The 25776-nt window shown below is 31.5% G+C and overlaps 3 protein-coding genes across 5 annotated transcripts; 2 read left to right on the plus strand and 1 right to left on the minus strand.

Annotated features, from left to right (window-relative positions):
- Window positions 1-2096: 2096 nt before the first annotated feature.
- Window positions 2097-10496, plus strand: LOC111293804 (nuclear pore complex protein NUP93A-like). 2 transcript variants are annotated; one of them, XR_016327696.1, is made up of 16 exons: window positions 2097-2286; window positions 2960-3051; window positions 3285-3351; window positions 3788-3847; window positions 4855-4944; window positions 5225-5485; window positions 5788-5883; window positions 5959-6093; window positions 6344-6397; window positions 6492-6575; window positions 7314-7400; window positions 7471-8373; window positions 8730-8911; window positions 9662-9953; window positions 10153-10283; window positions 10316-10496. XR_016327696.1 is itself a non-coding variant. In XM_022886762.2 (15 exons), exons 1-15 carry the CDS (start codon window positions 2185-2187, stop codon window positions 10228-10230), a joined length of 2583 nt encoding a protein of 860 aa, XP_022742497.2. In that variant the 5' UTR covers window positions 2097-2184; the 3' UTR covers window positions 10231-10496. The 2 variants fall into 2 exon arrangements, 1 of the variants encoding a protein (XP_022742497.2); XM_022886762.2 differs by having other exon boundaries at window positions 10153-10496.
- A 2497-nt stretch (window positions 10497-12993) lies between these two features.
- On the plus strand, window positions 12994-17956 carry LOC111295020 (tRNA-splicing endonuclease subunit). 2 transcript variants are annotated; one of them, XM_022888362.2, is made up of 5 exons: window positions 12995-13603; window positions 14414-14552; window positions 15119-15250; window positions 15336-15728; window positions 17411-17956. In XM_022888362.2, the coding sequence occupies exons 2-5, from the start codon at window positions 14431-14433 to the stop codon at window positions 17547-17549; spliced, it is 786 nt and encodes a 261-aa protein (XP_022744097.2). In that variant the 5' UTR covers window positions 12995-13603; window positions 14414-14430; the 3' UTR covers window positions 17550-17956. The 2 variants fall into 2 exon arrangements, with proteins under 2 accessions (XP_022744098.2, XP_022744097.2); XM_022888363.2 differs by lacking the exon at window positions 15119-15250 and having other exon boundaries at window positions 12994-13603.
- A 2746-nt stretch (window positions 17957-20702) lies between these two features.
- LOC111293596 (transcription initiation factor IIB-2-like) lies at window positions 20703-25758 on the minus strand. Its single transcript, XM_022886366.2, has 7 exons — window positions 25197-25758; window positions 24441-24465; window positions 23122-23251; window positions 22899-23029; window positions 22692-22780; window positions 21404-21480; window positions 20703-21154 (listed from the first exon to the last, which is right to left on the minus strand). Exons 1-7 carry the CDS (start codon window positions 25547-25549, stop codon window positions 21021-21023), a joined length of 939 nt encoding a protein of 312 aa, XP_022742101.1. The 5' UTR covers window positions 25550-25758; the 3' UTR covers window positions 20703-21020.
- Between the last annotated feature and the right edge of the window lie 18 nt (window positions 25759-25776).

Below are 25776 nucleotides of genomic sequence, written 5' to 3' on the forward strand. Positions count from 1 at the left end.
ACCTCCAATTGTTTTTTTTTTTTTTATATATATTTCAAAAAAATGTTTATTTTTAATTAATTAAATTTTAAATCAAAATATTTCAATCGATAAGATGTCAAAGTAACTCGTATTCAATAAGTTACGATTCATTCATATTTGATAAAATATAATTTTTTTTAACTAAAATCAAGTTGGGACAGAGTCGATAATTGTTTTAAAGAAACAAAATCGAGGCAAAAACATATTTAAAGTATTCTGTTTAAATTCAGTTCGAAATATATATAAAAATATACTTATTTTATTATTAATTTTATTATATATATTATATTAAAAAATTATTATTTGATACTTTAATTTTAGAAATTAATATTTTAAGTTTAATAGGAACGTACATGTAGCATATTCAAACTTTTTTTATTATTTTTTGTTTTTCTTTTTTTTTTTTCGTTTTTATTTGTTTAGAAAAATTTTGTGAGAACAAAAAAAGAGATTAAATGAAATATCCATGCATGACCCCACTTGACTTTTTTTGATCTTTTATTTTTTTTATTTATTTATTTAAATAAAATTTTTAAAAAATAATAAATTAAAATAGCAAAAAAATGACCCGTGATATCGCGTTGGCATTGTATTAGTTTGATATTAATTTTACTATTTAATTTTGCTTGTAAAAGTAAAAAATATAAAACAAAAATACATTTTATAATTTGATTAAAAATTAAATTAACATGTATAAATGAGATGGAGAGATGGTGTCTTTTATTTGGAACAACTATTAAATCTTTTTATCAAACTTTAAGAATTTCTTAAAATTTAGATTGAGTTAAACTAATCTATTTAAAAACTTGAAACTAACTACAAATGAGGTATTGAATTAATGATAAGGAGGAGGTTTTAAAATTTTAGGTTTTTAGGTTCAAGTTTTATTGTGTGTGAATTTTATTATTTAATTAAATTATAATTTATTAATTGGTTATTTTATTAATTATATGAAAATAATATTTAATTATGAATATAATTTTAAAAAATTTAAAATTAGCTAATTTGAAAAAAAAAAACACTTGAGTATAAATCGGTGAAGGATTCTTTAACTTGTTATTTGTATAATGTGAGACTTTTACGGATAAAGATATAACAAGTTTTGTGCCACACAATAAATGATTACTCTTCTTATCTCATAAACCTTACTTTATATTTTAGAAATTAAAACTCAAATCTTAAAATTAATTAAATTTTTATCAATTGTTATGATATTAGAGTTGTGATTTAGAGATTGTAAATTTTAAAATGTTTATGTAAATAATATTTTTTAATCAGATAAATATAAAAGATAAAAAAATTAAAAAAATATATAAAGATAGATTAAAAAAGTTTGTTATCTGACTATATGACTTAAAACTATATTACTTTTAAAAGTAATAAAGGTTAACAATATAAATGAATTGTTATGAGAACTTATAAATTAAATTTTTTTCTGTATTTATTAATTTGGTACATTATATTTATTGCAGTTTACTTTTTTTTTTTTAATGAAAGGAATATTATTGCTTTAAATTATTATTTTCTTAACAAAAATATATGATCTAAGGACACTAAAGTGGTAAATTAGTACTAAGGTACGCCTACCATGGTATGATTGATAGGTGATCAAAATTTTGGATTCACATATTTCAAACAAGTAAAATAATTTAAAACCAAGTATCTAATAGTCACAAAATAATCTAATTTAAAAATTGTTTGATAGATTATTGAAAATTATTTTTTTAAAAAAATAGATAGTGATTTTATAAGTATGTTACATTGATAAAAATAGAAAAGTAATAAATGATTAAAAGAAAAATATAAGGTTTATTTTTCTTTAAATAGGACTGCAACTAAATGTTAAAATTTTTCATTAAGTGGTTTTTAAAAATAAATTATAAATGGTATAAAAAATTAAATAATAAATTTAAAATTATTTGTTATTTATTAAAAACCTGATCGGACCGCGGACACACAAACCTGGAACCAACCCGACCCAACCCAACGCGGCCCAGCCATTAGTCCATAGGGCAAGCCAGGTAAAAAGTGGCTGATCCCTCACTTAAAGAAGAAGAAAGCTGTTGTGAGTTTTTGAAAATTAGGGCTTTAGTATAAAAACGCTGAAACCCATGTTTGATATTTCCCTCTCATCATTCGTCTCATGAGAAAGGAGAGCGACCGATGGCAAGTGAGCAAGACATGAGTAGCTGGACCGATCTTCTCCACTCTTCCACCAAGCTTCTCGAGCAAGCTGCTCCTTCTGCTCAGTTTCCTCCTCTTCAGGTCCTTTCTCTCTCTCTCTCTCTCTCTCTCTCTCTCTCTCTTGTCCCTTTTAAAGAAAATTTAGCAAAAACCAAAATTCATTACCTCAACTTTTTAAAGAATGGAGAAAACGTTGAAATAGAAAGGAAAATAATTAGGTTTACTTTGGTGAACGGTTAGGCCAAAAATGTTGATTGCTTTATGCTATGTTTGGATGCCTAGAAACTGAGGGAAAAAGTAAGGACTAAGGAGATGAGCTTGAAATGTGGAAAGTTTTCAATGGTTCATATATTTTGTGAAGTGGAATTTTCTTAAGCCTCATTCATTCACCTTCAGGTGCTCCTAGTTTTTCTTTTATTTAGGTTTTATTGCACTTATTTCACTTTCTGAAAGAATATAAAGAAGGAAAAAATCGTCAGTTCATGTTAGAATGTAGGGAAGGAAAAGAAAATGATAGGCTTAAGAACATTCTAAGGAAAATGAAACAACAGTAGCGAGATTGAAGCAATGAGTAGTTCTAAAATCTTTATTTGGAGGTTCTGATTGCCTGAGCAAAATTGGAATCAGAGGAAAGAAAATAACTGCTGGTATTTTTTGATGGTCTGATATTATTTGAAAAAGGAAATTTATTAGTAATATAGATCCGTGCATCTGGTTTTCTTTGACTTTTGGTTCACCAATTGTATTTATTCAGAGAAACTTAGATCAATTAGAAGCACTATCGAAGAAGCTCAAGGCAAAAACCTTAAGAACTGAGGCTCCTTCTCAATCTTTTGCTGCCACAAGGTAACTCAATGACTTAAAAACTTTATTGCTTGTTGTGATTCTTGTTTTCACTCTTAGTTAAACAGACAAAACATTTTCTGAGAAAGTAAGGGGAAGTTGTTAGCTTGGAAGTTTATTAGGTTGCAAACTTGGGTTTTAAGCATCAATCTGAAGGGTTATCTTTTATCTAGTTCTCCAAGATTTCTTGTTTACCATGTGGAACATATATTATATCGTCTTTGTTGCATTTCAAGGCTACTTGCGCGTGAGGGAATCAATGCTGAGCAGCTTACACGTGATCTAAAGTCTTTTGAATTGAAGGTAAATATCTCTTACATTCCGCTTTTTGTTTTATGATAACTCAGCTTCTGTGGCTTCAAGCTCAAAAACCTTTTAAATCTTTCATAAACTTTCTTACTTGTTTTTCTTTGTCATAGACTGCTCTTTCAATGATTATTTTGAGGGGGTAGATATTGGTAGTAATATGTCAATGTAAGGACATTTTTCCCCAAAGTTTATTTGATATTATTAAGTGATATTTCATTCATGCTTTTGTATTTTTACTATTTAAATGGTACTTTGGTCCCTAAAGTGCATGCATCACTAAGTATGTTATCAACTCTGGAGAGCTTTGCTATTGATTGCTTCAAGATGTTGCTTCGAAGTTCCTATTTTTTTTTCCTTTAGCAGTTCTATATTCTCTTTTACTGTAATCTGACAAACCATTTTTTCCTCTCATTGATCATCTTTTCTGAAGACAACATTTGAGGATGTTTTCCCTGCTGAAGCAACAAGTGTTGAGGAGTATCTGCAGCAGGTAGTGGTTGTTCTTCAAATTGAATAAATATAATTTCATTTTGATTTCTAATAGCCAGTCACAGTTACGTCCCCTGGCTAATCATATTTCTTTCGGGTTATAGTATGTATTTAATTCCAAATTATTGCTATTTACTAAGCAATTGCTGCATAATTAGTGAATTATTGCAATTTGAATATTGAGCTCAGTGTGAATAAAATGATGAGATAAAACATGGAATTAGTTAAACTGCTTGCATTTGAATGTTCTTTTGCATGCAAAATGGATACTTTTTCTCTTCAAACCTATCCCTTTACAGGGTGGAATTCCTTGCAGGGCTGGGGTTCTAACCTCAGTTCCTGGCTTCCTGCTATTCCCTGTGGTTTACTTTCCTTTAATCCACTAACTGAAAAAAAGGATACTTTTTTCTTACAAAGTCACATCAGGTGCTCGATAATATTTCTTGTTCTTGTAACTTGTTTAGGCCCTATTCTAGTTATTGTTTTTAGTTCTTTTGTGTTTCTTTCTTATATCTTGATGTCTTTCAGATAATCTCAGCGTCACTTTTACGGTTGAATTTTATAGGAGGGTGGTTGGCATAATTATAGATTTTCATTCGTTACTTGGTGCTTGGTGAAAGGAAGCTTGACTTTATAACAGATTAGAATTAGATGTATTGAATAAACTATTATAAACCAGGTTATGAAGGTACCTGAGTATTTGGTAGGTGAAATTAATTAGGATAAATTTTAAATCGGTACAGTGCTGTTTTGTCTTTTTTCCCTGTTATAATTATCAGGATGTTAGTCTGATAATTTTTTTTATATGATCATCATGAAAGAAATTTGAGTAAGGCATCTAGAGTGTAGCTGATGTTGTCTGAGTAAGTCTTTTTTCACATTTCATAGTGCTATTATAGTGGCCTTGACCATCTTTAAATGAATTCGGCCACTCCTCAAAACAGACTTCTGCTGCTTAATTTTGAAGGTGATTGATAGATCATTATTTGTGCAATTTTTTGATCTCAGGTTCATGAAATGGCAATGGTTTCAGCCATCCAAGAAGCTCAGAAGGATAACCTGAGAAGTTTTAATGATTATATGATGAAAGTGTTGGAGGTTAGTATCACCAACTTTTGAGGGTAAATGAAGAGTACTTTGCTGGGATTTATATCTTTTATATTGTTTATATAAGTTGTCTTCTATATTTTTGCAACTCTTAAGTGGAAACAGTTTAACCACTGGTTCCTTGCTAATTGAGTAGTTATTCTAGTACCAAAAGACTTGATAAGATTTTTTTATACATTGAACATAACTATTAACAAATTGATGATGGCTACAACAGTTTGTAGATTTTCTGCTTTTACATGGTTGATTGGTGGTGTCCAATGCCTTGCAGGAAGACTGGCAAAAGGAAAAACGAGATTTCTTACAGAGCTTGAGCCGGATTTCAACATTACCTAAGACTAACTTGATTGATAAAAACATTGGTGGTGCTCGTTCAGGTCAAATAGTTTCCATGGCTTCCACTCAGGTTTCATCAGGACCTTCGGAGCTTGTACCTTTAGCTAATAAGCCAGTTGTTGAGAAAAAAGTGTCAGCATATGCTGAAGTTGTCAGAAAACTGAACAATGCAAGACAACAAGGCTTGCCATTTAAAGTACGGATGATAGTCTTTCCTTTCAAGTTATAAAAATTGATTCTGCCATTTTCCAAAATCATAAGCACTGGAATGTCCTCATAGAATTTGTTTATTTGTTTTTAAATAGTAATATGCTGTATCTGTGTGTGCATGCATGTTGTATATGTTTATACATTCCTTTCAGGTATTTTCCATCTTTCTCATTTTTGTCTGAAACCTTTCCTGCTGTGAGTACTTTTGGTCTGATTTCTTTTAACTAATTCTTTTTAATTAATTTATTATTATTTACTCATGATTGTTAATTATATGTACTTGTATAGCCTGCCACAGCTTTTAAGGCTGCTTATGAGAGTTTGGGCACCGAAGCATCTGGTGGCAAATCAGTCAACATGCAGAAAATGTGGCATCTTATTCAGGTATGATACATGCTAGTGTTATCATGCTTCTTGCTGGCAGATAAACGATTGTTGATAAACTAATTATATTGGCAGACATTAATGGGTGAGGATTTGACAATGCAACGGAGTGTTTCAAGAAAGATGTCATTAGTAATTGGTGCAAGGCGTCACCTGGAATGGGGACATGAGAAATACATTATGGATACAATACAAAGCCATCCTGCACAAGTAAGAATCTTCTCTAGCATCATTTTATTATTCTTCTGTTAATAACAAAATGCAGAAATCTTTCTTGTTCATAATATTTAGGGCTAGCAACTTTTGAATGCTTCGGCTGTTGTTTCTTGTGTTCCTTGTTCATTGTTGCTAGTCCCAATGATGAGAGTAGTCTTCTATGTTGCTCTTATAATTAGTCTCATTTGTCAAACTGGTATTAGTTCTCTCAGAGCTGATATTTCATTTTTTGACCTCAATGCAGGCTGCTCTTGGTGGAGCTGTTGGAAATTTGCATAGAGTTCGAGCCTTCCTACGGGTCTGCTTGTTGCTATTTGGCTTCAAATTGCTTGTTCAACTTTGTTACATTATTCTTCTTTGTTTAAAAGTTCTTGTTTTCTTTGTCCGTCCAGATTCGTTTGAGGGATTATGGAATTCTGGATTTTGATGCGAGTGATGCTCGAAGGCAGCCTCCTGTTGATACCACATGGCAGCAGGTTTTATTTAATTTTACTCATTTTCTTTACAGTCAAATCCCTGATGAAACATCTATTATAAGATGTAAGATATCTGGTTTTAACTTGTTATTGATTATCCTAATGTTATTTTTCAAATTCGATTAGTCTAATGTCAAATTACTCATGCAACTCAAAGTTTCAGCCAGTTCTGAGCTTGGATAATAAAATTTGTAATGTCTGTATCAGGTAGTATTTGGTTACTATTTCATTGATTATGTCAAGAACAAGTTTTCCTTATATTTGTTTTAGCAGGTAGTTCTGTAGTTTTGCAGGTTTTGAAGTATATATCTTAAATATGCTGCCTCTGTACTTTTATAATATCTTGAATCTATTAGAATTCTGACCTTTAATTGTTTAGACTAAGCTGCCAAGCGTTTCAATTTAGTTAAATGAAACATGGAGCAGGGTTTTCAATTATTTCAGTTTCTCTTCCAATTTAGTTTGCTTTGTCTTTGTTAAAAGGACTTGTTTTTTTTCAAGCCGTCTTTTATATAGTTGACAGAAAAGATAGGGATGCTTTTACTGTGCCTTGAGGTGTTAATTATTTGCTTATGTGGTTGTATGAAAGAGGGCACCCTTCAAAGAATGAATGAGTATAAACAGATGTTGAAAATGCTTTCTTTCTCGGATTTCTTTTTCCGAACTAAGTTTGATTATCCTTGTTTCTTTTCCCAAATGACTAAGGTTTACTAAGAATCACCTCTTTTTGTGTAACAGATTTATTTTTGCTTGAGGACTGGTTATTCTGATGAAGCAAGACAAATTGCCCTTTCATCCCGTGCTTCTCACCAGTTTGCACCGCTGGTACTAATTGTTTACATTTTAGTGCATCGCGCTCGACAATCAGCATTACTTAGTATTTCTATTCTGACAGCTTACAGAGTGGATTAACAGTGGAGGCATGGTGCCGGCAGACATTGCAGTTGCTGCTGCAGAAGAGTGTGAAAAAATGTTCAGAATGGTTGATCGGGTTGGTCGAGCTGCGTATGACAAGAAAAAGTTGTTGCTCTATGCTATAATATCTGGTTCTTGCAGGCAAATTGACCGTCTCCTCAGAGATCTACCATCACTTTTCAGTACGATAGAGGATTTTCTGTGGTTCATTTTGTCATCAGTACGGGATGTTCCTGGTGGAACCTCGTCTGTTATTCTGAATGAGGGTTTAGTACCATACAGTCTGGATGATTTGCAAGCTTACCTGAACAAATTTGAGCCATCATATTACACAAAAAGTGGAAAGGACCCTCTAGTATACCCATATGTCTTGCTTTTAAGTATCCAGTTAATACCGGCTATTTCATACTTGTCTAAAGAAGCAGGAGATGAAGGATACAACATTGATGCTGTCCACTTAGCAATTGTGCTAGCAGACAATGGGGTCCTTTCTGAAGGTGCTGGAGCTGGACAAAAACTAGGGGTGATGGATGCTTATGCAGAAGCATCCAGCATTATTAGGCAGTTTGGCTCAATGTATCTACGGCTAGGTAACCTTCAAATGGCTCTAGAATATTATGCACAAGCTGCTGCTGCGGTAGGTGGTGGACATGCATCATGGACTGGGAGAGGTAGTGTGGATCAGCAAAGGCAAAGGAGCTTGATGCTGAATCAGCTTCTTACTGAGCTATTGTTACGAGATGGTGGGATTTATCTTTTACTTGGTTCAAGAGGTTCTGGAGAGGAAGGTGAATTGGGACGATTTTTGACTGATCAAAAAGCAAGACAACAGTTTTTGCTTGAAGCTGCCCGCCAGTGTCAAGAAGCTGGGCTCTATGACAAAGTAATTCTCTTTCTCTCTCTTTGCTTCTTCAATATTTATGTTTTTGGTAAAGTGCAACTTTTGTTTTAATTTAAGCAGAAATTTTGGTAAATATTGACAATTCCAAACAGTCATTATCCTTGATACTTGCAGTTGTCATGCAGATCCCTCTCTCATATTGTTGACCCCATTTATCTCTCTCTTGGGTTTTACTAGTTGCCTTTTTACCCTCAAAATATTATCTTTACGTCTGATTGCCCCTGCTTGTATCCTCATGTGGTGTTGCTTAATGTTATATCTTTGTGGTTTTTGCATTTTACCTTATGTTATTTTTTCCTTTTCTTTTTCTTTCTTTCTATAATTTTTTCCAAATCCAGTCTATAGAAATTCAGAAGAGAATTGGGGCATTTTCAATGGCATTGGATACAATAAATAAGTGCCTCTCAGAAGCAATTTGTGTCCTATCACGTGGTAGATTAGATGGTGAGAGTCGAACTGCTGGCCTCATTCATTCTGGCAATGAGATGTTGGAGACTTTCAAATATTATCCTGAAGTCAGGTTGTTCCAATTCCATGCAATCACTTATTCTTTATCAAAATTTGGTTGTTCCAAATATTAGCAAATGCTTATTTGATATAACAATTTTGCTGGTATTTTACTTTTAGTGGTGTCCTATTTCTTTATCAAAATTTGGTTGTTCCAAATATTAGCATATACTTATTTGATATCGCAGTTTCGCTGGTATTTTACTTTTAGTTGTGTCCTATTTTGCGATAAAGGCTTCTAGAAACCGTTTAACTTCCTTTCTTTCTTGCCTGAGATAAGGTTTGCTAAGATTGAGACTAGTTGGCCCCACAGAAGGAGATAAATCTCCAATGTTGAGAGTCTTGAACTTTCCTTATGTTAATTACCAACCATGTGTCCCTTATTTCTATTTGGTAACATTTTCATCATTAATGATTTGCTCATTTGATGGTAAATTTGGAAAATATATAGTATCAAAATTTTGGGGAATTGGCAGTGCTTCAATAGTTAGTGATTTATCTATTCATTGTGAACTTGGCTAATTAATATCTGATCATGTTTGGGATGCTTTCGTTTTAAAAAAAACAAATTTAAAATTACCAGTGCACATTTCCCTGCCTTTTCCTGTAAGTTGTCATACATCCTGCACATTCTTTGTGTGGTTCAGATATTTGATCGAACTTTTCAGTTGTTTTCATGATCCCATCACCTATGTCTTGTGTTTATACTGTTCTACCTTTCTGCTTTCTCCTGACATTATTGCAACTTGTATTAATTGTGCAGCCTCCAAGAGAGGGAACATGTTTTGGAGCAACAAACTGTATTGAGACAGCTTGAGGCGGTACTGTCTATCCACAAGTTGATAAGACTAGGCCGGTATCTTGATGCTCTAAAAGAAGTTGCCAAACTTCCATTCCTTCCATTGGATCCACGAGCACCTGATATTACCCCCGATGTGTTTCAGAATTTATCTCCTCATGTCCAGGCTTGTGTGCCAGACCTTCTAAAGATTGCTCTAACTTGTTTGGAAAATGTGACTGATACAGATGGATCACTTCGTGCTATGAGAGCAAAGGTATGCCGGCATCTTACATAGTAATCTTAAATGTTTCCATTACTGCTCGAACTCCATGAATTTGGATTGATTATTCTTGTTGGAAGGATTGGTTAATGTATGATTGGAAAAAAGGGGAAGGGTTGAGGGAAAGAAAAACCAGTCTAGCATCCTTGTAGTTAATGGTGGGTGTATAATCTGTGTATCTTGGCCTTTGCAGGTTGCAACTTTCCTTGCAAATAATATGCATCAGAATTGGCCCCGTGATTTATATGAAAAGGTTGCCAGAAGCTTGTGAAACAAATCCTCTGCTGGATTAATATGCCGATTTAGCTGGTAGAAGGAAGAAAGGTTGGTTCTATAATTGGTGAGATATTACCAGTGTGGTTTGATGTAATGAATTTTCCATTGTGATGAGCTCATTGTACGGTCCATTGTTTTTTGAAAGTGTAGTTGGCCCATTTAAAGCGTGTTTATGGTGCCCATTTCTGTTCTAAATCCTGGACACGGATGTAAAATTGAGTTAGAAAGCTGAAGTTCACTGGTATTCGGCCCGCCCTCAAATCTAACCTTCAATTGTGGCTGTTCGATTTCTCGAGGAAAGAGCAGTAACAGAAATTTTTTTGGAATCGTTAGATATATATATATATATATATATATATATTAATTTAGTTAAAATATTAAAAACTTTCTTAAATTATTTTATTTTTTAAATAAATTTTTATATTTTTAATGTATTTAAATAAATTTTTATTTTTTGATTTGTATGCAAAATAAGGTCTTATTTCAGAAGAAAAATTGATTTATGTTAATAATTTATTTAGGTACAAATTAAAAATTAAAAATTTATTTGGATATCAATTAAAAATTAATGATTTATTTGAGTGTAACTTAAAAGTTAAAGCTTTATCTTGCTGTAATAAAAAGTATAGAAGTTTGTTTAAATAAAATGGAAAAAATTAAGATTTTTTAATAATTTAATTTTTATGTTTGCAGTTTATTTGTATTTTTATACTAAAATTGATTCTATATTTTTTTTTCAAATAATCATAATAAAAAGAACTTGCTAGATGCAACTTGCAAAGCTTAATAGGACAACGAAGCTGTTTTGCAAATGCAAAATTTGAGTAAGGATGAATTGGTTTTCATATTTAAAGGTAAGCTTATGACATAGAAGTATGAAATTACAATTTTGTTATAAAACATTTTTATCTCTAATATTAAATGCCGAATATATCTAAATGTTGAAGTGTATCTAAATTTTTTAGATATATGGCATGTTATATACAATTTTGTAAACTAATTTAGATAGTTATTCAAAAATTTTAAGTCATAAAAATTTATAATTATATTATTAACGTCACATTAGAGTATTTGATTGATAAAGGTTTTGTTATTGAATTAAATTTTTTATCCATTTGATACGCAATAAGAGATGGGATGTCAAAAAAAAAAAAAAGAAAAAGAAAAAGAAATGAGATGGGATGGTGGGACTGAATTAATTTAATGCTAGTATGAGACCTCGCATTTCGTTGCGGTCTCAAGAATTTTTAATTTGTGAGATAATTAAAGGGTGTAATTTTTTTTTTTGTTAATTGATAATAGCAAATATAATATAAAAATAAAAGGAAAAATGTTATTCTAAAAAATAGAGAAAAAAAATAAAAGCTGCAACAGAGAATTAAAAAAAATTAAAAATAGGTTATACAAATGTAACAAATAAATTAGGTGATCATATTTCTTAAATTTATTTTAATTATTTATTCTAATTGTACTCTTAAAAAAATGACATTAAATTATATAAAAATACTTCTTCCATCTCAAAATATTTATTATGTTTTGATTTTTATGGAGTTTAAAAAAATTTTAACTTTAAAGTATTTAATATTAAAATTTAGTTCTATGATTTTTAATATCAAAAAGTAAAAAAAAATTAAATATAAAAAAGTAAAAATTTTAGATATTCAAAAAATAAAATAAAATAAAATAGAATTTTGGGACATCTAAAAAAAATAAACAAAGAATATGGAACAGAGAGAGTATAAGAAATTTTGCATCAAAATATTTTTAAAAAATAAAATAACTACTAGATGTAAATTAATTACAAAATCCACTATTGGATTGCCACCCGTGAAAAAAAAAGAGTAATTATCAACCATCATATCGTGTCTTTAATTTTTAGTGTAAGTTCAAAAATATGGTTTAATACCAAAAAAATTTTATTTAGGAGAACATATGTCAAGAATCATTCTTTTAATAAAAATGTATAAATATATATTTTATTTTATATAAAAGTAATCTTTCAAGTTTCAATTGAAACTTTGGAAACTTATTTTTATTTGATCTTTTCTTTCATTGTTCTTTTAATTAATAAAAAAATAAATTTAAACCAATTGAAATTATCTGAGTAAAAATAAATAACTCTCATGAGATTGTTTTAATACATGGCATTAGGTTAAAAAGTAAATAAAAAAAGTTTTAAACATTTTTTTTTCTTACATTTAAGTCAGTCATCATTAAAAAAAAAATTAATAATTATTATTTAGTTATGTGGCATCGAGAATCATGCACTCACCTATGGATCCATATATTTTCTGATCCAAATTCATTCACTTGTAACAACTAAGCCCATTACAGATTAAATTCAATAGGGTTGGGCAGAGGTCAATATTTTTAATTTTTAATCCCTTGTCATTAATTAAAAAGAAAGGTTAATATGATAATTTCCCTATAGAGTACAACCGTCAATTTTTAAGGTTTTTGGGATATTTTTTATCTATAGTTTATAAATTTTATAAAAATGATTTTCATTTTTTTTTCATTATTTTTTAAGATTTCTATTTTATATAGTTTATTTTTTACATTTTCTTTAAATTTTTTGATTATTTTTATTTTTAACTTTTTAATTATATTTTTTACTTTTTGGGCTTGAACCAATCAAATAAGAAAAGAAATCAGGATCGGAACTAATTGTATAGCCCAATTATTTATTTCCCTTCTCTTCTTTTCTTTTTTCTTTTTCCTTTTTTTTTTTTTTTTTTCATCTTCCACGGCACCGTTTGCATCAAATAGAAAAACCTAAAAAAAATTGTCCAAACGGAGAGCAGCCCTTTGCCCCTTGCTTCCTCTCGTCCTCTCTATAAGCCGACCTCCTCTGCTCCTCTGTTTTCTCAGGCTTTGATCTAAACTGAAAAATTACAGCTTTGAATCCCACTGTTGCAAGATTCTACCCGTTGACTGTAAACTCTATATTTCTCTCTCTATGAAAATAAAGTGACCTTTCATAGTTTTTGTTTATCCGGTTCTCCAACTAATCAGGAAACTTTCACCAAAGACCAAACAATTTAACCCCAAACTCTTTCTGGCTTAATCCTCTGAATATTTGCCAAATTTTGAGACATTGTGCTGTTTCAAAGCGACGAAACGTCGAGACACTTTTCACTTGTCTTCCGCGAGTCTGAGACATTACTTCTTCGATTGCTCGACTTTTGCAAGTCATTATCTCCAAAAAAATTTCCTAAAAGTCTCAGTTTACTTTTTAAAAAAAATCCACCAATAACCCTTAAATGGATTGAGTTTTGGAGCTTAAGGATTGAAGCAGTTTGGAGTTGTTTTTGTTTTTTTTTCCCTCTTGGTTCGGAATCTGGGTTTCTTTTCGTTTCTACTTTTCCGTAAGTTATCAGCTTCTTTGATCCTTCTTATTTCTGAAGTCAATTTATTTAATGTATTTCAATTTGTTGATTTGTGTAATAAGGCTTTGATTTTCTTCTTGGGTTTTAGCTCTTTGTTCCTCATTTATTTTTAACTGGTACTTACAGCGTTGGCTAGCTCATTAAAATTTTCTGGTTTTCATTGTAATATTAAGTATTGATTATGATGATGGTGATTGATTGATTGTTTGAATTTTTATGCTTCATGTTAGGGTTAGATTTGCTTTTGGTGTTAAAACTACAATTTCTGGTTTCGTCCTTGCCAGTTGATAAACTTACGTACTAACAGTGCATGAAATATTGACCAAAAAGCTAAAAATTTTAAAGCGCATAGAATGAAAGATAGAATTAAAGGGCTGCTTGAACCTCACCTACATAAATGGGTAACCTGCGACTTAGGCATTTGAATGCAATTTAAAAGTGTCATTGTTGTTGTTTTTTTAAAGGTTAATAAATGTAAAGAATAGTTAATTATTAGCCAATCCCATTTATGTTCAGGCCATAGCCACTAATTCACCACCACAAGACACGATTTCCTATGGCCCAATCTCTCTCTATCTTGGCTTTTATCTTCTTTCCCTACATTGCTGGTGGTGATTCATAAAGGATCTTCTCTCTCCTTCTAGACACTTCTCTCCAGCTTTATCATTCACCAAAAGTCCGCAACTATACTAATCCAGTTCCAATATCTAATTGCTGTATTGTTATTGCTTGTTTTTATTCTTTTATTTATAGAACGTTTTAAGCCTCTTTTTTATATATTTTTTGCAGCAAGTTCTGTAATTATAATGGATACTGAGGATTGGGAAAGTTGTTCAGACAACGAGGTCTATCTTCAAGACAGAAATGAGGATGATGATGATGAAGAGAATTGCTGCTCATCTGGTTTCTTATCCAAGTTACAATTTAGGTACTCTTTGTTTTGTTAGCTATCTTTTGGTTGTTTTTTTCACTAAAAATCTTTTTCTTCTAGAGTAAAAATCATAAAGACAAATTTTAGATAGGGCTCTTTGTAACTGTTTACTTAGGTCTACTAATAAAATACATTATTTATTTAAATTGTTGACTTTGCTTGGAACATGGCTAAGTCTATTTTGCCAAATCAGCAATTTTAAGGACTTGGCTTATTTTCATTAGGGAACATGAGGAAAAGGATACAAGAAACTTCACTTGAGTTCTATCTGAAGCCCAAAGCCTGCTTGGATAGAAATGCAACCAACATCTAAAATCATTAAACATCTAACTCTTTTGAGGTTAAAAGGTCTAATTTACTTTTATATAAAACGATATTACTTTTTTATATTTTTAATCAATTATGGTTTTGGTTCTCTTGTTTGCTTTTGTTTATAGCAACATCTTAGGAAACAAAAGTTAGAAGTAGTAAAAGTAAGGACTATATGAAGCCTTGGCTATTTAGAGGAGTTAATTCTACTGGATTGTATGAACTTAAATTATGTGACTAAAATCTGTTTGCAGGAAAGATATTTCAAAGGCCCTATGGGTTGATGATTTGGCTATGGCTGAGGTTGTAGAAAAGAAGGGTAAAATGTGGGTGACTATGGGGATAGTTCGTAGTGGCAACACATATTGCTTCATTGAGGAAACTTTGTAGGTGAAAACCAAATTGACTTAAAATTTTGGTCATTGTAAGCTTATGTTTTTTTTATTGTAGTTTTTAAAATCATTTTTGTAGGTTTTTGATTGAAATAGGGGCATTGCATCTTTTGGATGAAAAGGGTATATGTCTTTCTTTAAAAGAAGTATATGAGAAGCTTTCATATGAAAAGAGCGGATGCTTTTGGGAGCTCTTTGAGGTTTATAGGCACCTGAAGTCTCTTGGTTATGTTGTTGGGCGCCATGGTATCCCTTGGTCTGTGAAGGGTCAAAAGGTTAAAGCTGGAATTCAGGGCAATCAAGAGAGAAATGAGTTGCTGGAAATGGAGTCGAAAGGCAAGAATTCCATCATAGAGTTGTTCAATAATATGCAGATTATTGAAGTGAGTCCTGCTTTTGATGTTTTTCTTCCAAACAGCAAGTTTAGAAAGTCTTCTCCTGGTGATCCAAGTTTTGTTCTCTACTTAAGTAGGTAAGATTATATTGCTAATCCCAAGAGTTTGAGAACTCTTCTACACTCATGAATATGGTGATTGACTGCATATATTTCATTCACATTATTGAATATATGTTTTTGTGTTGGATTCTTTTTTTTTCCATATAAAATCTTTTGTCCTAGAAGTTGGATGGCTAAAGGTGCAAGTGTATTTGAGAAGGATGTAATGTTACTTACACATCAAGTTGACATTATAAGAGGAAGAACTATTCATGAAATGACTGTTAAAAATTTCTAAGGCTTCTCTTAGCTATTTGCATTAATTGGAAAACTTGTTGCATTTTTCGAGGCATGTGAGGTTGAAGTGTGGTGGCCTTATTGCAAAATTGTCATGGTAAAAACAAGCAATTTAAAATCTGGATTTGTTAAAAGTAAAAGTGTACCTTGTGAGCTTTTCTTAATTTCTTTTGTTCTTGAGTTGCTCAGAATTTACTTTTGTCTTTTTGCACGAGACTCTATTAACTTTATCTAAAAGAGAACTGAATACAAAACCACACCCCTTCATTTATGAAGCTAATATTGTTCTTTGCATTTTTTTTTTCAAAAACTGGTTCTTTTTTGGCAGCTAAATTATAAATTGCTTTTGTTGAGTATGGTTCTTTCTAAAAGCTGCTGAAAAGGAAGTAGTTCATATGGAGCCTTTCTTCGTCTTTTAATTGTCATATTCTTGAAAACCATCTTTCCTGACTCTCTGATGTTTCTTCCCTTGTCTTCTATTTTCGAACATAATTTCTGTTCAACACTTAAATACACTGTTATTTTGGTCTCTCACCATGGTTTAACTATGTTCTGCGTTGGCCGTCATCCTATCGCAACCTTCCTTGCTTTTCTAGGCTTGAGACCGACTGACCTCGGAGTTATTAGATATAAGATTTAGTTTGTTGTTGTTATTGTTGTTGCTTAAATATACTGTTATGAGTTTAACCATCCTTGGAGCTGTAGTCACTTTTTTTTTACTCTATAGTGCAGTTGTCTCTTACTTAAGTTTGGCTTCAAATAATTATTGTATTATCACTTGCATTATTCCTTCATTAGTCCTTTATAGGAGAGAATGTGAGGATAACACTGCAGCTCTAACTAAGATCTCTACCCAAACCTACATTCCAATCAGTTCCTGAGCTAGGCTCAGATGGCTCTTTCCAATTTATTCCATTGCACCAGATTCAATAATCATGGGGAGATTTGAGGAACTTTCTGATTTGGTTGGTTCTTGCTTTTCTGGGAAAATGCGCTGTGTTCATTTATGTACTTGCTTGGATTGATTTGTGGACTGCCTTGCATTCAGGAAAATCAATGAACATGTATTGCAATATGGAGAAGCATATATATATATATATATATATATATATTTGTAAAATGTTCATTTTCCATTGACAAAAAAAGCCATAACCTAGAGCTTGGAGATCTTTTTGCTCATGATGCTTGTTATTGTGATTTTAATGTTAGCATTAGCAGTTTGCATAACTTGTGATGGAAATGAGACTGATATTTACAACCATTTTCGTAAGATTGCTCTCCTAGAAGTTTAAAAAGAGAAGCTTTGTGTACATATAGCTTGTTTCCAAGAAATTTTGAACATGGTTTTCTAATTTACTATCTGATTGTATGTCATTTTTTTTTTTTTTTTAAAATTTTGCTGGACTTGTCTTCTCTTGCAGGGGCAGTCCACCATCCAGAGTAGAAATTGAGGCTCTTGAGAGAAAGCATGGTGCCATCCCTTTGAAGTTTTGTCAAGTAGAGAATGGGCGTGTCAGTTTCTTCTCCTTTGGTAAGGTGGAGCTTGCTGTCCTACCTTAAAAACTTTTTGTTGTCTTACAGAACTGGTGGCTTAGATTATACAACAAAGAACTTAGAAGATATTTTATCTTTAGCTCAAACAATTCATGGAGTTGCCAGTCCTTGAGTGTGAAGCAGCTGCTTGAAATGTTCTTGTGCTGGAAATGGCACCATGACCACTGCCACTGAGTTTTCTGGGTTTGGCATTTTAGGGAAGAAACCCAGGGAAATCCTTTCTCCTTTTGCAATATTCTTTGAGGAATATGGATAAAAAATAAGCAAGCAAGTATTGGGATGTTTTGGGATGAAATACTATATGTGTATCATTGTCCATACATATTCTTATATCATAAGAAGATTTAATTATAATTAACTTGTGTCTATTAGAATAATTATGCTAATTAATGATTTCTTTATTTATGATTCAATGGATATGTGCCAATCATCAAATTCAATATCACTTGTGGAATTTAAACACTCCATCCTAATGGGCCTTTATTATGTAAGTACTTAGAATATACCAAAGTTAATTGATGCAAAATTTATTTTTATCATCACTTGAGAATAGTTGATGATTAAATTAACCATGATTAACATAATTAAATACCTTTTGTTTTAACATGATATTGGAATAATTAAAACAATGAGATAACTTATATATTTTTATCGTATATTATCCCCATGTGGTGGCTTTATTGAATGTTTTGTACATAAAGATTTTTAAGGTACGGTGTGGAGGTAACTTTTCTTTCATTTGCAAATTGTAAGATTTTTCTACTGTTTTATATTCCTTTGGTAAAAAGTAAAAACCACATGTGACTAACTTTTTTTTTTCCCTTGTTAATCTCCTATATCCGTTCTCATTGGTGCTCTTTGTTCGTTTGTCAAAGTGTCGCTGATCTTGGCTACTTTTTCTTTTCTTCCTTCGTTAATCTTGGCTTTGTTTATTTTTTTATCGATCTATACTTAATAATAATTCAAATTGGTTTGTCATTGTTCATTGTGGATACGAATTGACGAGGACACTAGAATCAGACGGGCTGTAGCAAAATTATTTCAGGAGTGGTAATATATCGCAAAAAATTATCTTTTAATGAAATTATTTAAATATTTATTTGTTAATTATTTTTTTTTATCTTTCATAATTTTTTTCTTCTTAATAAGTTATTGAAAATTTATTTTCAAAAGATTTTTTAATATATCGAAAATTTATTTTCGAAAATTTTTTCACTGTATAAAAAAAATATATTTTTGAAAAATATTACAATTATCCAGAATATAATTTCAAAAAGTATTAAAATTATCCGAAAATATATTTTCAAAAGTAAATTTTTACTTTAGTTTTTTTATTGCATTAAGTATGAGATAATAGATTTCAATCTCTTAATTAGTATTTGACACTAAAATATCGGATGTTTTTTATTGCGATCTTTAAATAGATATCTAATTATTTCTTCACGATATGAGCTGTTTAAATTTGATACTAAAAGTTTCTAATATTTTGATCATACTTTTTGTTAAATAATGTTTACAATATTTTTTTAATTCTAATAAACGAGCATATGTGAGGAATCACCAATTGAGAAGAGATATTTGTGTAAATTGGCTACTACCTCATTGAACAATGGGGTAGTTATGCTGCACATTTATTAGAATTGCAAAAACATTACAAATGTCATTGAATAGACAATGCTTAGTGAGTAAAATATTAGAGATCCTTCATATCTTTTTTTTTTCTAGATAAATTATCGAAAATTTATTTCCAAAAATTTTTTAATATACAAGAAATTCATTTTTGAAAGTTTTTTCACTATATAAAAAAATACATTTTCGAAAAGTATTACAATTATCCATAATATATTTTCGAAAAATATAACAATTATTCGAAAATATATTTTCAGAAGTAATTTTTTACTTCAGTTTCTTTGTTGTATTAGGTATGAGATGGTAGATTTCAATCTCTTGATCAGCATTTAACATGAGAATATCGAATATTCTTTATCACGATCTCCAAATAGGTTTTTAATAATTTCTCTAAGATATGAGTTGATTAAATTTGATAATAAAAATCTCTAATATTTTTATCGCACTATTTATTAAATAATGTTTGCAACATTTTTTTTTTCAATTTTAACATAAGTGCATATAAAATGAATCACTAATTGTGAAAAGGTACTTGTGTAAGTTGGCTACTACATCATATTCAATGAGGCAATCAAGTTTCATTGCACATGTGCAACAATCAACTTAAACAAACATCTCTTTACACTTAGCTATTTTCTCATGCACGTTTGTTAAAATTATAAAAACGTTGCAAATGTCAATGAGGCAATCAAGCTTCATTGCACATGTGCAGCAATCAACTTATACAAACATCTTTTTACACTTAGCTATTCTTCTCATGCACGTTTGTTAGAATTATAAAAAACGTTGCAAATATCATTGAATGGACAATGCTCATGATCAAAAAATTAAAAAATTTTATTATCAAATTTATCAGTCTGTCGATATATTGTTAAAATCAATATTTCTTACGATGTTAAGTTATTGTGCATCAAAATTTTATTTTTGAAATTTTGAAAAACTTTTAGAAATGAATGTTTAGAAACTATTGAGAAATTATGAAAATACATTTTAAAAAATTCTTTAAAATTTTCAAAATTAGATGTTTGAAAATTTTTAAGAGATTTTGAAAATAAATTTTCACAAATTCTTGAACAATTTTGGATATCCATTACCAAAAAATTTTAATAATTTTTCAAAATTTATTTTTGAAATATTCAAATTATAATCCTAATCGCGTCCAAATACTTAAAATATTAAATTTTAACAAACTAAATATAAAATCGAATGAAAAATTAAAAAAAAAAAACAACTTATCTATGATTTTAAGCTATTAAACGTAAAATGAGTAATTGAAGCTTTATTTGGACCTTATCCTTTAAAAGTTTCATGGTTTTCGGTTGAAATACATAGGATGTAAAGAGATGAGATTTATGAGTTTTACTAAATTTGTGTTTTAAATTTAAGATGTGTTGAATAAAAAATTAAATATTAATGGTAGTACAATGTAAAGAGTAGTTATGAGGCAAACTCACATCGTGATGCGTTACACTCGGCAGGCTCAACTAGCCTCTGTTTTTATGTTAGTCATTTAAAAAGCAGACATACATGTTACCGATGCCACCTAATTGCCTGTTTCTCCACTCTTTTCATGTCATTCATTCCCATTTATTAACGTGAAACTTTCCATCGACACAGATGATCTTATCCCGAAAAAAAAAAAGAAAAAACTTAAATTAACTTTTTCAGCAAGTGTTAATGATCAGTAAATACCGCAGACCGCTTTTCCCGTATTTCCTCCCTTCCATTCTGTCTCTACTTATAGGGGTGGAGTTATGCAGGAAAAATGAACAGAGAAAAACATCATTCTCGGACCGTTCCACTACATCCAAGGGCCAATTTGAGGGGTTTCTTTCTCTTTTTTTTTTTTTAAGGACTGGATAGGTTCCTGATATCTTCTTCCTTGGCATACCAGTTTGGTATTATTTTCGACACATAGGAATAAAGATCCTTGTATGAATTTCTGATTGTCCCTTCTGCAACTCCCGTTGCCACTGAAATATCTGCATCCCACACATTTTCTATCAAAAACCTCTGCATTTTTTAGTGAATGATAGTAGCAGCTCAAAAACATTTAAAGACCGCCGTTTTTCTTTTTTAATGGACAAACACATTCCATAAGCACCATGTTGGCTTCTTCGATATAGAAAATAAACCAGCACAACATCAAGTAGAAAAATAGGCACACTTAATAGAAGTTTATGAAACATCTTATATTTACTTATCAAGTAAGATGGGAAATAATATCAAACCTCTAAGCAGCTTCTTATCATCAGAAAGCTGTGTTATAATATAAATAACTGCAGCAGCAATTGATATAGGGCTTCGCCTGAAAAAGTTATGTAAATTGTTAGCAAATACCTATTCTAACTATAAGTGAACAAATGCATTCATTAAAGAAGATATATAATGATAAATAAGAGAATCAGATGTCTCAATACAGCAATCCTGACTCTCAACTAACGAATTCATTAAGAAATCTGCAAGAGTTAAAAGGCTCAACTCCTTAAAGATAAAGTTCTACTTTCTTCCTTCTAAAACCTAGGTCAATAACCAAAAGAGGGTGGAAAGGACCAGGGTAAAAAGGAATAGGGAAGGCAGGGGAGGAGGGACATTCAAGAGAGAAGAAGCTCAGAGAAGACCCAGAAAAACACTTCTGGGTTTCCATCATATCTTCGCAAAAGCTGCCTGAATAAACCACTTATAACATTTTAGCAAGTGTTGGGAAAAAAAGACCCCTATCTTTTTTGGAATTATTTTCACTTCCATAGCTTCCAAGCAAAAATAAATATATAAGTCAAAAGAATTCCATAAGCTTAGAATTCACTCATTCCAAAAACACACTTTAACTGGTGTTAAAGAAAGTTCATTTTTATAGCAAAAAAGCAAGAGGTTTACTATTATGTTGAAACAAACTTTTCAAGAGAAAAACAGCAGCAAAGCAAGATGAATGCTGTAATAAGTCATGGAATAATGTCAGGCTGGAGCATCAATTTTTATTTTTTTTCTTTTAGAATCTTCAAACCGTCCAAGACATGCCAAAGCTAAAAAACCAAATTGGCTGCAGGGATCTAACTAATCTGCAAGAACATGGAATACTGGAACTGTCAATGAATATGAAGCATAACTTTTAAACATGAATACCACCAAGATCCTTATTAACATCCATATCCCCAAAAGGTTTTGCTTCTCACTCACCAGCACGTCATAATTCACCTCCATAATATGGTCTTTAAAAATAAGAGCAATTATTCCAAAATCTCAACCATAATTGTCTTTTAGTACTCATCAGCTTTTTTTTCTTTATGCAATTATTCAAACATTCTAATTATTTCGTAATCAAGTCAGTTGAACAACTTAAAATCCCCACTTCCTAAATTAGGAATCTTTATCATGCATTCTGTTAACTGGAGAGGTCCAGACAGAATTATCCAACTCTTAGAGGACATTGAATTAAAATTCATTTGAAAAGGAAAAAGGCTTAAAAAGAAAAATCAGTGTAGGTTCACAGCGTCAAGATGAAAATAGAATAAGAACTACCTTATATCAAACTCCTCGGACTTCTGAACTGCTTCTTGGGCAGCTTTAACTGCTTGATTATTCATACCAAGATTGGAACAAAAACGCCTCTGATAATTAAAGAACTTAATGTCAGTGGCAATCATAAATGGTACGCACGAATGAACAATACAATATTCAACCACGGAAGTGCAGCCTTCCAAGCATATGTCAAACAAGGGAACCCACCATGAAGTCACCAGCATGTATGGTTCCCATCTCCACAGACTGACCCGTCTCCAATCCCAGTTGTTTCACTATGTATTCTTTTGCTCGGCCGATTTCTTTCTTTGTGGCTCCATTGGCGACAGAACAAATTTCTATTTGAAATCCACAGGTTCAGGGAAGCTCATATACAGTAGGAAAGATAAATCATGAAGCATCCAGATATTAAAAGAATCTTAGGCTGTACCCTTCACAGTGCGTGGTTTGTCCTCTTGTCGACAAGCAATGTATAGACAAGCAGCCAACAATGCATCCTGATTTCTTCCTCTACTAGACTTCTGGTCTTCCACCTTCTTATATATCTCATTGGCTCGATCCTTCAATCAATGGCAAAAACCCCATAAATCACATGCAAATGAAAATTAATAAAAGGAACAAATAATGAAGAATGAAAAGATTGTCAAGCTTAAAATTAAAGTGTAAAGCACAAGATTCTCCCTACATGAATAGAAAAACTCTCAAATTTAGCTTAAACAAATGCTTCAAATACAAAATAATTTTCTTTTAGAAGCATAAACATGCTCATAACTAAATGGTGACCATTAGAATACAATCATTGAGAAGTAGATTACTAGGGATAGAGATTCCAAGAAAATTTCAGCGGCCAGATAAAGAAAACAAATTATAACTGAAAATGCAGCTAGTTTTACAAACAAAAAATTAAAAAAAAAATAGCATTGCTAAGATTTATTCTTGGCAGAGTTCATTTTTAACAGATTTTTTTCTTTTTTTAAAAGCTTTACAACTAGATGTAGACCACGAAAGATATGGATACAAGTAATGAAAAACGATATGATAGTTAAGGAATTAGATGAAAAGGTGGTTGTTGATAGAAATAAGTGACGCAAGAGGATTCAAACTACAATCTAATTTGATTCTCTTACTTGGTTTTTCATACAGCTGATCCCAGAATATGGGATATAAGGCTTAATGTGTTGTTGTTGCTGTAAAAGCTTTACATACAACAAATTATGAGAGGGAGCTGCAGCAGCTATGGTAATGTTTATATGTATTTCACGCTTTCAACTCATGCACAAGATTGGGGTTTTAAATTTTATAACTCCTTTCTGCTCATGCACAGATTGGGAAGGGGAGCTGCAGAAGTTATGGTAATATTTGTATGTATTTGAGGCTTTCAATTCGTGCAAAAGATTAGAGTTTCATATTTATGCCTTCTTTCTAGCTGGCTCATTTATCACAAATTTGTCAGTATTTACACTAAAGACATTCTATTTCAAACAAGTCATTCTTATAAAGCCTGTCATGCTACACTTTTAACTTTGTTTCAATTTAGAATTGTCACTGACCTGATATAGTCTAGTACATCATAGATCCTTTATTTGGTACATGGTAGCAATGCCAACTTGTATTGATAATACATACACATGAAATACTAAAATAATAGAGTATATCAAGTCTATGGGCATATGTGCATGTCACCAGTCCTTTAGTAATACACTGAAACATGACATATGATTCAAATTATATTTACACTGAAATGGGTACCTTGATGGTTGCGACAAGACCCAACCTGAAACAAAAACTTATCCAAATAAGTGACATTTCATGGTAAATTACTATCTCTTAAGCATAGAGCTTCACTTCATGGAGAAACGGGAGAGGAAGCGAATAATATGCAATCTTTACACCTAAAGAGAACAGAATAGTAATTAAAAGCCAGTATTAATACTGTTCATGAAGTAATCACATAGATTAGAAACATCAATGCTTTTAAGAAATTCAATATTAACATTCAGTTGGATTGCATTAAGCTGGATTCCACAGAGAACAGAACATTCATCGAATTCATACAATTGGATACCAGTTTGATTCTGCCTAAGAAAAATAAAATTCAAAAGCATAACACTTTCCATTCAATTCTAAGTTACCTAGAATCAGCCCTCGAACTTTGATCCATAATTTTCTCCGGTACAAACAAGTAGACATGCAAACAGTAATTGCATCATAAATTGTTTTCACCAACAACTAAAGTATCTCTTTTCCCACCTGGCAGCCCAAATCAGGAAAGAAATCAAAATCCCTAGGTATTTTCCTTTAATTTGTTTCTAAAAACGATGACAATCCCAAACTCACCAAACTCAATTAGCTCAATCAAAGAAAATTCAAATAATTTCACCCAAGATCCATAACCCTAGCATCCATTTTTTCCATTATCTTCCCACAATTTGTGATCATCCAAACAACCTCCAAAATTCCAACCAAAAATTAATTGTGAAAAACCTAACGAAAAAAATTAAATACCTATCAGACATGGTAGCAATTGTCTTAAAAGCGAGAATCAACCCCCGATCCGGATTCGAGCCACGATTCTGCCACCGACCCAACGAGGACGAAAGAAACTCTCCAGAAGCACCGTTAGGCTTAGCGATAACGGTAGATAAACCGCCATCCGCCAAAAGCGGGTTGCTGGGACCACCGACACGGACTGGATCGTTATCGCCGGACTCGTTGGCGAAGGTTCTCCACTCGGATGTCTCATCGATCGAATGCGACTCTAACACCAAACCACACTCCGAACACACCGTGTCACCCGCCGAGTGGTCGAAAACTACCTCCGTGTGCCGCTTGCAGTCCGAACAAAACGCGTCCGCCATTTCCGGAGCAGCTAACCGTTTCTGTTTTGTTCTCTCTTTTTTTTTTTTTTTCGTTTTGATCCTAAATTCTGTTTTACAAATCGATTCAAAGATGTAAATAGAAAAGCTTGTTAGGTTAAAATCTCCTTTTTAATATTTTGATTTATTGGTTTGTTTCTTTTTCTTTCTCTTTAGGACAATGTGTTTTTTGAGCCGAAATAACAAGCAGAAAGTTAAACGGAGAATCT

The sequence above is a fragment of the Durio zibethinus genome, chromosome 14 (assembly GCF_047325235.1).
Source record: "Durio zibethinus cultivar Kanyao isolate XHJ-2024 chromosome 14, ASM4732523v1, whole genome shotgun sequence".
Lineage (NCBI taxonomy): Eukaryota > Viridiplantae > Streptophyta > Magnoliopsida > Malvales > Malvaceae > Durio > Durio zibethinus.

What these genes read in the sequence shown, in the direction of transcription:
- LOC111293804 (XM_022886762.2), top strand. Translation starts at nt 2,185, where the DNA reads ATGGCAAGTGAGCAAGACATGAGTAGCTGGACCGATCTTCTCCACTCT. An exon ending in AAGCTGGGCTCTATGACAAA is followed by an intron (nt 8,374 to 8,729) that starts GTAATTCTCTTT and finishes TTCCAAATCCAG; the next exon opens with TCTATAGAAATTCAGAAGAG. An exon ending in TTCGTGCTATGAGAGCAAAG is followed by an intron (nt 9,954 to 10,152) that starts GTATGCCGGCAT and finishes TGGCCTTTGCAG; the next exon opens with GTTGCAACTTTCCTTGCAAA.
- LOC111295020 (XM_022888362.2), top strand. Translation starts at nt 14,431, where the DNA reads ATGGATACTGAGGATTGGGAAAGTTGTTCAGACAACGAGGTCTATCTT. An exon ending in TTATCCAAGTTACAATTTAG is followed by an intron (nt 14,553 to 15,118) that starts GTACTCTTTGTT and finishes ATCTGTTTGCAG; the next exon opens with GAAAGATATTTCAAAGGCCC. An exon ending in TGCTTCATTGAGGAAACTTT is followed by an intron (nt 15,251 to 15,335) that starts GTAGGTGAAAAC and finishes TCATTTTTGTAG; the next exon opens with GTTTTTGATTGAAATAGGGG.
- LOC111293596 (XM_022886366.2), bottom strand. Translation starts at nt 25,549, where the DNA reads ATGGCGGACGCGTTTTGTTCGGACTGCAAGCGGCACACGGAGGTAGTT. An exon ending in ATTGCTACCATGTCTGATAG is followed by an intron (nt 24,466 to 25,196) that starts GTATTTAATTTT and finishes TTTTTGTTTCAG; the next exon opens with GTTGGGTCTTGTCGCAACCA. An exon ending in TCCGAGGAGTTTGATATAAG is followed by an intron (nt 21,481 to 22,691) that starts GTAGTTCTTATT and finishes TAACTTTTTCAG; the next exon opens with GCGAAGCCCTATATCAATTG.